The 14,705-nt window shown below is 45.0% G+C and overlaps 1 protein-coding gene across 1 annotated transcript in view; it reads left to right on the top strand.

Annotated features, from left to right (window-relative positions):
• The window catches only part of LOC120916150 (IgGFc-binding protein-like), a 148,511-nt gene that overhangs the window by 18,188 nt on the left and 115,618 nt on the right, over positions 1-14,705 (top strand). The window contains exons 4-9 of the mRNA XM_040326969.1: positions 3,495-3,841; positions 3,974-4,544; positions 6,985-7,583; positions 9,566-10,133; positions 11,505-12,100; positions 14,033-14,612. Coding sequence (XP_040182903.1) covers positions 3,495-3,841; positions 3,974-4,544; positions 6,985-7,583; positions 9,566-10,133; positions 11,505-12,100; positions 14,033-14,612 — 3,261 coding nt within the window. The remainder of the gene's footprint in view (positions 1-3,494; positions 3,842-3,973; positions 4,545-6,984; positions 7,584-9,565; positions 10,134-11,504; positions 12,101-14,032; positions 14,613-14,705) is intronic.

Raw genomic sequence — 14,705 nt, 5'->3', positions numbered from 1 at the left:
AAAAAGGGGAAGTTCGATTCCACTGGCACAACCCTTGGGGCTGCTTTTGCTAATCTCATGTTACTGCGTGTTAAATAAAAGTTTGGTGAGAGACGATTCGCGCTCTTCAGTCTGTTACAGCGTGACGAATGTGCTATCTCCATTACGAACGCTACTTTTATCGAAGGTGCGCTCCCGTCTCATACTTTATCCTGAGCATGCGTGGGTTTCTTAGCATAAACACGAACGTGTTTCTCGTCGTAAACCAGCCCGACGAGAAACACGACGAGGAAATTGAGACTCCCGACGAGGAAAAAGAGAACTTCTTTTTTCTCGTTGAGTTCCACAACAGTTTTCTCGACGAAAAACATACACACGACCGTTTTCCTCTGCAAAAAAAGCTCTGCCACCAAGTTTCTTGATGGATTCTGTCGAGGAAAACAGTTGTGTGTACGAGGCCTCACACTGTGTTTGCACACGCATTTTTTGGGGGAAAAAATACACTTTAGTTCATTTTAATGCCAAAAAACACAATATATAACCCAATGTTTTGTAAGATTTAAAAGATGATGTTCCGCCAAGTAAATAGATACCTAACATGTCACGCTTTAAAATTATGAAGGCTCGTGGAATGGTACCAAACTATGATACTTAAAAATCTCATCAGTGGGAGACCCTTTAAAAATGTTTACAGGTTACCAGTTTAGAGTTACAGAGAAGGTCTAGCGCTAGAATTATTGCTCTCGCTATAACGTTTGCAGGGATACCTCACTTGTGTGGTGTGAACAAAGTTTACATATGCATGCTTGACCTATGTATGCCTTTGCTTCTGCGCACAAGCACGGGGGATAGGTACACTTAAAAAATATATATAATTATTTTTTTGATCATTTTTATAAATCTGGGGACTATAAAACCCCAGATCTTTCCTATAACCTTGAAAAAAAGGGTTAAAGGAACAGTGTAATATATATATATATTTTTTTTTTAAGTGTACCTATCCTAATTATTTGAATATTTTATTTTTATTTTTGACACTGTCCCTCTAAGGCCCCTTTCACATTGAGGAGTTTTTCAGGCGGTACAGCGCTAAAAATAGCGCTGCTATCCCGCCTGAAAAACTCCTGCCCAGCTACCTCAATGTGAAAGCCGAAGTGCTTTCACACTGAGGCGATGCGCTGGCGGGAGACAAAAAAATCTCCTGTCAGCAGCATCTTTGGAGCGGTGAGAGGAGCGGCGTGTATACCGCTCCTTCACCGCTCCTTCCCATTGAAAACAATGGGAAACCGCGGCAATACCGCCCGCAATGCGCCTCTATATAGGCGCATTGCGGGCGGTATTAACCCTTTATCGGCCGCTAGCGGGGGTTAATACCGCACCGCTAGCGGCTGATTTCCACGGCAATCCCGGCGGTATAGCGCCGCTACTTTTAGCGGCGTTATACCGCCACCGCAGCTCCCGCCCCAGTCTGAAAGGGGCCTAACTTTTTTTTTATCATTTTTATTCCTATCATCCCTTGTGATAGACATAAAGGATGACAGGTCCTCTTTATGGATACATTTGGGTGCGGTAAAACCCCAGATCCCTTCTATAACCTTGAAAAAATAATAATAATAATAATAATTATTATAATAATAAAAAAAATGTTTTAGTATTATTTATTTTTTAAATCTTACACTGTCATTTTTTTTTGTCATTTTTATTGCTATCATCCCTTGTGATAGACATAAAGGATGACAGGTCCCCTTGAAAAAAAGTTAAAGGGATAGTGTAGAAAATTTGAATTCAAGAAATAAATAATAAATAAAAATAAAAATGTACCGGTATTTATTTTACACCGTCCTTTTACTTTTTTTTATCATTTTTATTCCTATCATCCCTTGATATAAACAAAGGATGACAGGTCCTCTTTATATACAAATTATTTTTATTCCTATCATCTCTTGTGATAGACATAAATGATGACAGGTACCCTTGAAAAAAAGTTAAGGGGACAGTGTAAAAAAAATATAATAATAATAATAATAATAATAAAAAATAAATATTATTATTTTCTTTTTTTTTTTTTTTCTTTTTTGTACTTTTTTTTTATCATTTTTATTTCTTTCATTCCTTGATAGAAAAACAGGATGACAGGTCTTCTTTATGGTAAAATCTGGGGGCTATACACCCCCATATCTCTCCTATACCCTTGAAAGTATTGAATACAATAAAAACATTGATTTGATGCTTTAAAAAAAAAAAAATGTTTACAGATGCGCCCTAGACCGGAAGTGACGGCATGACCCTTCTAGATCATAGAGACAAGCTGGTCTCTCCTAACTTATGTGTCCAGCCACACAGATCATTTCTCTGGCTCACTGGTGAGACCATTAAGCCCAAAAAACACAGGCCCGGATTCAGGTACATTTGCGCTCTATTTGCGGAGGCGCAGGGCAACGATTTTGCCCTGCGCCCCCGCAAATATTTTGCGCTGCCCTCGATTCACGGAGCAGTAGCTCCGTAAATTGCGAAGGCGCGCCGGCAAAATTGCCGGGGCGGGACACATTTAAATTAGGCGCGCTCCCGCGCCGAGCATACAGCGCATGCTCCGTCGGGAAACTTTCCCGACGTGCATTGCGGCAAATGACGTCGCAAGGACATCATTTGCTTCAAAGTGAACGTGAATGGCGTCCAGCGCCATTCACAAATCACTTACGCAAACGACGTCGAATTCGAACGGCGCGACGCGGGAACGACGGGTATCCTTTAGCATTGGCTGCCCCTGCTTTTAGCATGGGCAGCCTTACGCTAAAGATGCCGTACGCAACCGACGTAACTTGCGTACGCAGGGGGCGCGCAACATTGTGAATCGGCGTAAGCATGCAATTTGCATACTATACGCTGACCACAATGGGAGCGCCCCCTAGCGGTCAACGCAAGAATGCAGCCTAAAATCTGCGTGGCATAAGAGCCTTATGCCACGCAGATTTTAGGCTGCAGTCGGCGTAACGAGTTCTCTGAATCAGGAGAACTTGTTACGCCGGCGCAAGTCAGCAATTGCGCTGCGTAACTATGGTTACGCAGGCGCAATTGCTTACTGAATCTGGGCCACTTTTGAGCAGTGACCCCCCTCTCTGTTTCTAAAAGCGATCCGGCGAGATACCCATTACCACTTACCACCAAAAAGAAGCCCAATTTTTCCTGAAAAAAAACGCGGTATAATCCACCTGGATGGACAAAGTAGTTGTGATGATATGTACGGTTTTACTAGTGCATTTCAAAGTTGCAACATTGTGCTTAGGCATTACGATTTGTTTTACCCTTAGGTTTGAAGGACTTAATAAATAAATAAATAAATAATTGGGGGGGGGACAATTTTTTTTGAATTGCAAATCTCTTGAAAAGTTGGTCTAGAAAAAAATGACCAACAATTTTCAAATTTGATTATTAACTTTTTCTTATTATCACTTATTATTATCTTATCCCATCATGTCATCACTTTGATTACTATTATCTGTTTGATCCCTATAAAGACAATACACAATCAGCTCCAAGTTGCAGCAACGTAAAATGCCGTGCTAAGGAAAAATGCCAAATGGTCAACGGGAAACCAGTATGCGTCCCAGATTCAGAAGCCTACTGCCATGCCGTTGGTGACCCCCATTATCGAACCTTCGATGGACACTTCTATGACTTCCAAGGAACCTGCACTTACACCATCGCCAAGACCTGTAACGGTGACAAAGACCTTCCGTCCTTCAACATCGAGGCCAAGAATGAAAATCGAGGCAACACTCGCGTTGCCTACGTCAGTTACGTCACCGTTCAGGTGTATGATCAAACAATATCTCTGGTGAGATACGAATACGGTTTTGTGAGGGTAAGTTAAAACTTGGTTGACTTGGAAAGTTGGGCGAATCTAACTTTCAGGTACGAGATGAAAAGCAAATCGCTGTGATTTTTAGACACGTCTTTCTTTTTTTTTCTTTTTTCTCATTTTACGTCTCCGTAGGTGAACAATCAACGTCAACGTTTGCCTATCAATCTGAACGATGGGCAAATCCGGATCTATCAATCAGGGAGCTATGTCGTCATTGAGACTGACTTTTCCTTGAAGGTATACTATGACTGGAACTCAAACCTGAAGGTATACATCTCCAGTAGCTTCTTCGGAAGTGTCTGCGGCTTGTGCGGAAACTACAACGGAAACCCTTCGGACGATCTGATGACCCCAGATGGCGTTAAAGCTGCTAATATAGTTGATTTTGGAAAGAGCTGGAAAGTAGAGGATGGAGACCGCTTCTGCTGGCACAACTGCAATGGAGAATGCAAGGCCTGCCCGCTTGAAACCCAACAAAAATATGGAGGCGAACTAAGTTGCGGCCTGCTGTCTAAAGTTAACGGTCCTTTCGCTAAATGCCACTCGGTCATAGATCCCAAACCGTACGTAGATAACTGCGTGTACGATCTGTGCATGAATGGCGGTTGCAAGCAGATCCTGTGCCAAAGTCTGACGACCTACGCAGAAGCCTGCCAGAAAAGCAAGGTGGACATCGGAGAGTGGAGATCGCTCGCTGGATGCCGTAAGTAAAAACTAAATAGTCCCACGACAATAGTCCCAAAAATGTGTCAAAAGTGTTCGATCTGTCCGCCATAATGTCGCAGTCACGAAAAAAAATCGCTGATCGCCGCCATTACTAGTAAAAAAAAAAAAATTATAAAAATGCCATAAAACTATCCCCTATTTTGTAAACGCTATAACCTTTGTGCAAACCAATCAGTAATCGCTTATTACAATTTTTTGGACCAAAAATAAGTAGAAGAATACGTATCGGCCTAAACTGAGGAAAAAAAATGTTTTTTTTATATATTTTTGGGGGATATTTATTATAGCAAAAAGTAAAAAATATTGCATTTTTTTTTTCAAAATTGGCGCTCTATTTTTGTTTATAACGCAAAAAATAGAAAACCGCAGAGGTGATCTAATACCACCAAAAGAAAGCTCTATTTGTGGGGAAAAAAAGGACGTCAATTTTGTTTAGGAGCCACGTCGCGCGACCGCGCAATCGTAAGTTAAAGCGACGCAGTGCGGAATCGCAAAAAGGGGCCAGGTCCTTAACCTGCATAATGGTCCGGGTTCGCCGCGGTTAAACCAAAATCCCACGTTCACCAAATGATTTGGACCAGTGCACAGTGACCAGTGCACAAAGCAAGGTCCATAAAGACACGGATGAGCGAGTTTGGGGTGGAGGAACTTGACTGGCCTGACCTCAACTCGATAGAACACCTTTGGGAGTGGAGACTGCGAGCCAGGTCTTCTCGTCCAACATCAGTACCTGACCCCACAAATGCACTTCTGGAAGAATTGTAAAATATTCCCATAGACACCCTCCTAAACCTTCCCAGAAGAGTTGAAGCTATTATAGCTGCAAAGGGCGGGGCCTACTCAATATTGAACTCTACGGACTTATAGCCAGATTCACGTAGAGTTACGCCGGCGTATCAGTAGATACGCCGCTGTAACTCCGAATCTGCGCCGTCGTATATTTAAGTGTATTCTCAAATTGAGATACACTTAAATGTAGCAAAGATACGACCGCCGGCGCCGTCGTATCTTAGCTGTCTTTTTACGCCGGCCGCTAGGGGCATGTACGCTGATTTACGCCTAGAATGCGTAAATCAGCGAGATACGCCTATTCACGAACGTACGCTTGCCCGTCGCAGTAAAGATATGCCGTTTACGTAAGGCGTTTTCAGGCGTAAAGATATTCCACCGAAAAGATGGCGCGTCAAATTTTTTAATTTTTACGTTGTTTGCGTAAGTCGTCCGTGAATGGGGCTGGGCGTAATTTACGTTCACGTCGAAACCAATGAGTCTTTGTGGTGTAATTTGGAGCATGCGCACTGGGATACGTCCACGGACGACGCATGCGCTGTTCGTTCAAAATGTCAATCACTTCGGGTCACGATTCATTAGCATAAAACACGCCCACCTCTTCACAATTTGAATTAGGCGCACTTACGCCGGCACATTTACGCTACGCCGCCGTAACTTAGGATGCAAGTGCTTTGTGAATACAGCACTTGCCTCTCTAACTTAGATACGCTACGCCTGCCTAACGTTAGGCAGGTCTACGTGAATCTGGCTATAAGACTGGGATGCCATTAAAGTTCATGGGGGTAGATTTAGATAGATTAGCGGATCATTAGATCCGCGTAATCTATCTGATTTATGATCCGCCGGCGCAAGTTTGAGAGGCTAGTGCTGTATTCAGAAAGCACTTACCTCAAAACTTGCGGCGGCGTATCTCAAATCCCCCGGCGGAATTCAAATTCTGCGGCTAGGGGGAGTGTAGTATTTAAATCAGGCGCGTCCCCGCGCCGATTTAACTGCGCATGCGCCACCGGCTAAATTTCCCAGCGTGCATTGCTCAAAATGACGTCGCTAGGACGTCATTGGTTTTGATTTTAACGTAAATTACGTCCGGCCGTATTCGCAAACGACTTACGCAATCGACGTAAAAAATTCAAAACTCGGCGCGGGAACGACGGCCATACTTAACCCTGCTATAGCAGGGGTAACTTTCCGCCGGTAAAAGCCGAATGCAAACGACGTAAAAAAAAAGCGACGGGCGGGCGTTCGTTTCTGAATCGGCGGATCTCCTCATTTGCATATTCGTCGCGTATACAAATGGAAGCGCCACCTAGCGGCCGGCGGGAGAATGCAGCCTAAGATCCGACGGTGTAAGTCACTTACACCTGTCGGATCTTAGGGAAATCTATGCGGAACCTGATTCTATGAATCAGCCGCATAGATCCGACCGTCGGATCTCAGAGATACGACGGCGTATCAGGAGATACGCCGTCGTATTTCTATCTGAATCTGCCCCCATGTGTGTGTAAAGGCAGGCATCACAATACTTTTGACAATGTAGTATATCTCCCGATATTGTAATTTCAATGTAAGGGGACTGTTAATAACACAAATATATACAGTATTAACTAACTCAATGTTTCCCACAGCAATGCAATGTCCTGCAAACAGCGAATACAAATTATGTTCCAAACCATGTCCGGCCACATGTAACGATGACGCCACCCCATCCGTGTGTGCCGATCAGTGTGTGGAGTCGTGCCAGTGTAAGGAGGGCTACGTGCTTGATGGAGGAAAATGTGTACCCAAAGCCAACTGTGGCTGTGTCTACCAAGGAAAACTCTACGCTCCCAATGAGAAATTCTGGGGGGATAAAAAGTGCGAGCAGCAGTGTACCTGCAACCCCACCACCAAGAAAGTAGAGTGCAAAGCCACCCGCTGCAAGCCTTCCGAGACCTGCTCAGTGGTGAACGGCATCCAGAATTGCTACCCTATCTCATACGGCACTTGCTCCGCCTCCGGAGACCCCCACTACGTCACCTTTGATGGGTCAAGGTTTGACTTCCAGGGCACGTGCGTCTACCAGTTTGCGGGGCTTTGCAAGAAGTCGGATGATTTGGTGGACTTCCAGGTCAACGTCCAGAATGAATTCCGGGGCAGCAAAGTCGTGTCTTACACCTCGGCGGTGCAAGTCAAGTTGTGTGATTTCGATATTTCCATCGAGAGGCGGTACAAGGACAGGATTGTGGTGAGCCTTCAGTTTTATACATTTCTAGAGCTATTTATTCGCCTGTTTATGATTACAGAGCCGCACCGAAATTTCCCAATATGTCCCACTAACCCCTTCTCCAGACTGACCAAGTCATCATCATCATCAATTGTCCTATTATGTTACAGTATGACTGTATAGTATGCTATAGCTAAGAACAGAGCTAAATAAAAATAAAATGGCATGGGGGTCCCCCCTCCAAAATCCATATGAGATCCTTATCCCGGCATGCAGCCTGGCAGGTCAGGAAAAGGGGCGCAAGTGAGTACCCCCTCCCTCCTGAACCATACAAGGCCACATGCCCTCCCCACCCCAAAGTACCTTGTCCCCATATTGATGGGGACAAGGGCCTCTTCCTGTCATCCCTTGGTTGTTGGGGTCTGCAGACAGGGGGCTTATCAGAATCAGAAAACTCCTTTTAACAAGGGGGCCCCCAGTTCCCCTCCCCCTACGTGAATAGGTATTGGGTACATAATACCCCTACCCATTCACCAAAAAAAGAGTACAAAAGTAATAACCACACATGACCAATCCTTTATTCAAAAATGTGTCCCTCATGGTAAGTTCATCATTAATCACATTGCCCACAGGACCTGGAAAAAATAAACATGCTCCACCTCATGGGAGGCCTCCCGCCGTATGTCTCCTCTCCGCTTTGACAGTTCTTAAAAAGGCAAGGGGCGGCTCCACCTCCTTTTTACGTAATTTTTTAATTTTAATTCATTTTTTTAATTCAAATTTATTTTAGGTCTAATTAATAGGTGACTCCTGTCTTGCCTCCTTCTGAAGGTTTATTCAGTATTAGAATGACAGGCCTCTTCTCCACGGAGTCTTGGCGTTGATTGGATAGATTGATAGCAGCGCAGCGGTTGGCTCCCGCTGCTGTCAATCGAATCCAATGATGCGGGCGCCGGGGGGGCCGAGTCATACACTCTGCATCTATGGACGCCGAGTGTATGACACAGGAGCATGCTCGCAAGGTAACCCCCTCTGGGAAAGAGTTTCCCAGGCTGGGTTATCTAATGCGGGGAGGAGACGAGAGAGCCGCAGTGGGGCCCCAGAAGAGGATGTTCGGGGCCACTCTGTGCAAAACTAACTGCACAGTGGAGGTAAGTATGACATGCTTGTTATTTTTTTTTTTAAAACCTGAACCTTAACAATCACTTTAATGGAGAGTTCAGAGTCCAGGACTACTCCTATGACCTTGGAATGTGGGGATGGGCTGATAGTTGTGCCATCAGTTTTTGACAGAGAGATCAGGGAAAAGGGCACGTGGAGGAGGTAAAATGATAAGTTCAGTTTTGGATAGATTGAGTTTGAGAAAGTGGTGTGACATCCAAAACTAATATACAGTGGAACCACGGATTGCGAGTAACATGGTTAACGAGCGTTTTGCAATATGAGCACTGTATTTCAAAGAAATCCTAACTTGGTTTGCGAGTGTTGTCTAGCAAAACGAGCAGGATTCCGGCCAAAGCGGAGTACAGTACCACGTCTGGCCTGAAGTGTGGGGGCGCCCCGAGCCGAGCGGCGCCGATCATGGCTGATCAGCGCCGTTCGGAAATGCACGGAAAGGCCCAAGGACAGCTCGGCTGACCTCAGCATACCTCGGGAACAGAGTCTTTCCGAGGTTTGCCAAGGTCAGCCGAGGTTTCCTCTGGCCTTTCCAGCCATTTCCGAGGCTCTCCGGTGACCCACCTCTGGCCGCATGCCATAGAAGTCAATGTGGAACAAATTATTTTAGTTTCCATTGACTTCAATGGGGAAACTCGCTTTGATATGCGAGTACTTTGGATTACGAGCATTTTCCTGGAACAGATTATGCTCGTAATCCGAGGTTCAACTGTATCTGATAGCTTTATGTAAAATAGTCTGTATGTTTTCTTGAACAGCCAATAATTTTTAAAGTTAGATTGTGAGCTGTCAGATTTATACAATTCACTGTTATTTTTTTTCTTCAGGTCAATGGACTTTTAACCAACCTGCCGTTTGTTGTTGACAACGGCAAGCTCTCGATCTACAAACAAGGCTATTCTGCAATCCTCCAAACCAGCTTTGGTCTCCGTGTGACCTACAACTGGGACAGTTATGTCTCTGTCACTCTTCCAAGCAGTTACGCCGGAGCCGTGTGCGGTCTTTGCGGTAACTTTGATGGTAAGAAGGAGAACGATCTCACAATGAAAAACAACCAACTGACCACCAAGCCACTCCTCTTTGGAAACAGCTGGAAGGTGCAGAATGTCCCAGGTTGCTATGAAGAGGACAAGGGAGAATGTACCAAGTTAGCCCAACTGGAATTATTCCACAGTAACAACAAGCAGGGCTGTGGAATAATCAAAGATAAGACCGGGCCTTTCCGTGAATGCCATGCCAAGATTAACCCGGATGGACCCTACAAGAGCTGTGTGTATGACGCTTGCATCTATGAAAACAAACCCGATGTCATTTGCAAAATTGTTGCCAGCTACGCAAAAGAGTGTCAAGAGGCTGGAGTCACCATCTATCCATGGAGGTCCAACAAGTTCTGCAGTAAGTTGACTTGTCGTGTTCTCAAAATGGGGTTCTGTAGTAATTTTCTATGTAGTGCTTACTAATTAAAATATCACCTTCCAGTCATATAGCTAGATTCACAAGAGTTAAGCCGGCGTATCAGTAGATACGCCGTCGTAACTCAGAATCTAAGCCGTCGTACATTTAAGTGTATTCTCAAATTGAGTTACACTTAAATGTAGCTAAGATACGACAGCCTGCGCCGTCGTATCTTAGCTGTCTAGTTCCGCCGCTGATTTATGCCTAGAATGCATAAATCAGCGAGATACGCCGATTCACGAACGTGCGCTTGCCCATCGCAGTAAAGATACGCCATTTACGTAAGGCGTTTTCAGGCGTAAAGTTAGTCGAACAAATAGTTGGCCTAGCCAATGTTAAGTATGGACGTCAGTCCCGCGTCGAATTTTGAAAATTATACGTCGTTTGCGTAAGTCGTCTGTGAATGGGGCTGGACGTAATTTACGTTCACGTCGAAACCAATACGTCCTTGCGGCGTACTTTGGAGAAATGCACACTGGGATATGTCCACGGATGGCGCATGCGCCGTTCATTAAAAACGTCAATCACGTCAGGTCACGAATCATTTACATAAAACACGCCCCCCTGTTCCTCATTTGAATTAGGCGCGCTTAGGCCGTCCCATTTACGCTACGCCGTGAGAATACAGCACTTGCCTCTCTGACTTACGGCGGCGTAGCGTAAAAATTACGCCGCCCTACCTGAATCCAGCTGATAGTCTCAAATCAGTGAAGCTTCAAGAGTTACAAGGTAAATTCAATCATATGTAACTTTCCTGTCAGTGACGGCCCGTCCATAGGGGGTGCATGGGCCCCGCCCCCCCATATCCATGTATCTGTCCCCTTATCTACATACAGGGCACCAGACACATGGATTTCAATAGGGTTGTTCTTTTTTTTTTAAGCACATGATTAGAGCCTGAGGCCACCCAGTTGAACCTGGTATGGTTCAAGGGGGGGGGGGGGGCACTCTTAAGATAAAAAATCTCAGTAAATACTTGGTTTGACCAGTTTGTTGTAAAAGTTCTCAAGTAGCCTGCACAGAGCTGTGTTTCCAACCCTATTGGTAACCATTAGAATTGGAGTGTAGATTACAAACCAGGTCTTCTCATTCAACACCAGTACTTGACCTTGCTAATGCTCTTTTGGATAAAAGGGGACAAATTCCAACAGACACACTCGAAAATCTTCCCAAAGGGCCATAACTGCGAAAGGGTTTTTTGAATAGGATGTCCAATAAGATCATGCAGATTTGATGGTCAGGTGTCCACAAGCTTCTGGCGATATACTAGTAATGCATACCTAACCATTTTTGTCACTTTGTTCATCCTAGGTCCAAATTGTCCAAAGAACAGCCACTATGAAGTCTGTGCATCAGGATGCTCTCCAACTTGTCTCTCTCTCTCCCCTCCATTGGGATGCAACCCTGTATGTGCTGAAGGATGTCAGTGTGACGATGGCTTTATCCTTAGCGGAGGAGACTGTGTTCCCATTTCCAAGTGTGGTTGCAGTTACAACGATAAATACTACAAGTTGGGTGAAGTATTTTACCCCAGCGGCCTCTGCAACCAGAGGTGCGTATGTACAGAGAGCGGAGCTGTAGAGTGCAAAGCTTTCACTTGTGGGCCCAACGAAGAGTGCAAAGTGATTGACGGAGTCCAAAAATGCCAGTCAGTAGGCTCGGCACAGTGCTCCGCAGCTGGTGACCCCCACTACACTTCATTCGATGGCCGGACATTTGACTTCCAAGGCACTTGTACCTACACCTTGTCCAAGACCGTGACAAACAATGCCAATCTAGAACCTTTCGCCATCAATGTGAAGAATGAAAAATGGGGCAACGGGCTCGTGGCCGTTACTAAACTTGTGTCTTTTGAAGTCTACGGCTATAATCTCATTCTTCAGAACGGAGTTCGAGAGCGAGTTCTGGTAAGTGGAAGTCGTAACAATCATCCACACAACTTGTCTAAGTGAGTTGTGTTTTAAAGTCTTAGCTTTTTTCATATTGTAATGATTGGAGGAGTTGACACTGCAACTTGAAAAATTGTTTGCATTTAGGGGGAAGATGAATTGCTGACTCACTACTGGTATGGGGGCTAAGCTGCTGAGTTATTGCTGGGAGGGGGGGTGCAAGGTGAACTAGGCTGCTGAGTTAATGTTGGGAGGGGGTAGCAGGGTGAGCAGAGCTGCTGAGTCACTACTAAGAGAAGGAGCAGGGGGAGCTGAACTGTTGAGTCTATGCTAGGATGGGGAGCTGAGCTCCTGAGAGACTCCTCAGACTTCGATGCATCTGCTGTGAACCTTGAGGATACATTTCTCCACGGTATCTGCAGCTACAGAAGTCAGTAAGGGCTTGCAAATATTATGTAAGTATTTGAATGCCGATAGACTGGCTACTGGTACACTTTAAGGCAATTAAAAAAAGATTATGTAGGTTGTTTGTAATATTTAGCATATGTCCATATAATTAAAAGTGAAATATATCTTTTTTTTTAACCCCTTCCTGCCGAACCTACACATATATGCCTTCTCGGCTTTAGGGGGTTATACCGGGATGATGCCCGCAGCTGTAGCTATCATCCCGGTACAGTTTTTTAGAAACAGCGGTTGGCTTTCCAGGGATGACAACCGATGCGGCTAAAAGCCGCTCGGTAGCTATCCCTGAGGAGCTGGAGGGGACATCCCCCCCTCCCGCCGCCTTCCGCCGCTCTTATTGGGCCTCCCGTCACACTGGGAGACCCAATCCATGATTCACCACTTCCGGCGACTAGAGATAGACTGGCATGAAGTCGGAAACAGCTTTGTTCCAGTGTTCTCTGTAAACACGAAAGCGACGTCACAACGTCACTTCCGGTTTACTCGGCTGCCAGCTTACCCAATCTCCATGTGTTCATTAGAGGCCTGACCCTCCTTCTGACTGTCTTTTATCACCTTCCTCCCTGTATTGCTCCACCCTAGGCCATCCCAGGAAGCCTATATTAACCACTACACTGCTAGTCTGCTTTGCTGTTCAACCGTGTTGTTAGCTTTAGTTCCTGTCTGCAGTGTGCTACGATTATCTTCCTGTGTACCGTTTTTGGCTCGTCCCTGACTTCTCCTGTTTGCCTATGATCCTGACCTTTTGCCTGTCCCTCGGTTACCCTTGTCTGCCTGTTGCCCTGACCTCGGCTTACCCATCACTACCTCTTGTCCTGCTTGCTGCTTCCCCTCTCTCCCTGCGGAGCTTGACCTAGGGGATCCCAGGGGTCGCAACCTGGATCCAGCTGCGGCGAAGGCCATCCTCACCACTAGAGGCTCTGATGAACACAAAGCTGGGTCTTAGATTTCAGCTCCCTAGGCGATCTTGGGTTCACGCTCCCTCTCTAATCGCAGCAGTCGGCCATAGGGTTCACTACCCTGTGGTGCATCCCTGACCCCAACGGGGTGCACTTGTCACCTGGCCACAGGTGACCTGACACTAGGCGTAACATCATCTTTCACATTACACAAAAAAATGGGCTAACTTTACTGTTTTATTATTTTTTTTTTAATTCATGAAAGTGTCTTTTTTCACAAAAAGTTGCATTTAAAACACCGCTGCACAATTACTGCGTGTCATAAAATATTGAAACAATCGCCATTTTATTCTCTAGATTCTCTGCTAATATATATATATAATGTTTGGGGGTTCTATGTAATTTTTAGCAAAAAATACGGATTTTAACTTGTAAACGCCAAATTTCTTAAATAGGCTTAGTCATGAAAGGGTTTTCTTGTCGGAATTTCCGATCGTGTGTACGCGGCATTAGGCATGAAAGGGTTTTTAAAGTATGTCTACAGCTTTAAATTGGATTTTAATGAGTACATCATTTCTCCTTCTAGATCAATGGAGTTTATAATAACATTCCAGCAAATTTGGAAGATGGCAAAATCCGCGTCTACCCACACGGTATGAGAGTGATCATTGAAACTGACTTTGGGATTACGGTCAACTATGACCTGGAATACCATGTGATGGTCACTGCCCCAGGAAACTACAAGAATCAGTTGGGTGGTTTGTGTGGTAACTACAATAGTGACAGACAAGATGACTTCCAGCTCCCGGATAAGTCAGTGACAACAGATGCTACTGTATTCGGAGCCTCCTGGAAGGTCCAGATCCCCGGTGTCACTTGTGACAATGGCTGTGGTGGTAGCGGCAAACCATGCCCATCATGTGACGATAAAAAGAAAGAAATCTTCAAGACTGAAAACTACTGTGGGTTCCTGAAGAAGCCTGGAGGTCCTCTGAGTGCCTGCTATGGTACTATCAATCCCGACACATACTTCAACAACTGTATCTTTGACCTGTGTGCTTCTGTAGGTGATGGGGACATACTTTGCCAGAGCATTCACAGCTACGTTGCTGCATGCCAAGCAGCTGGAGTCACCATTCAGCCTTGGAGAACTGAAGCATTCTGCCGTGAGTTGTGTTCTTTTTTTTTTCTTCTCTTTATTTCATACATATTTTCCAATGAGTTAAAAATAATAATGTCCATTACCTTGATTTCTCATG

The sequence above is a fragment of the Rana temporaria genome, chromosome 10 (assembly GCF_905171775.1).
Source record: "Rana temporaria chromosome 10, aRanTem1.1, whole genome shotgun sequence".
In the NCBI taxonomy this organism is placed as follows: domain Eukaryota; kingdom Metazoa; phylum Chordata; class Amphibia; order Anura; family Ranidae; genus Rana; species Rana temporaria.
The sequence above is the reverse complement of the archived record's forward strand: the minus strand, read 5'-3'. Positions and strand labels throughout refer to the sequence as shown.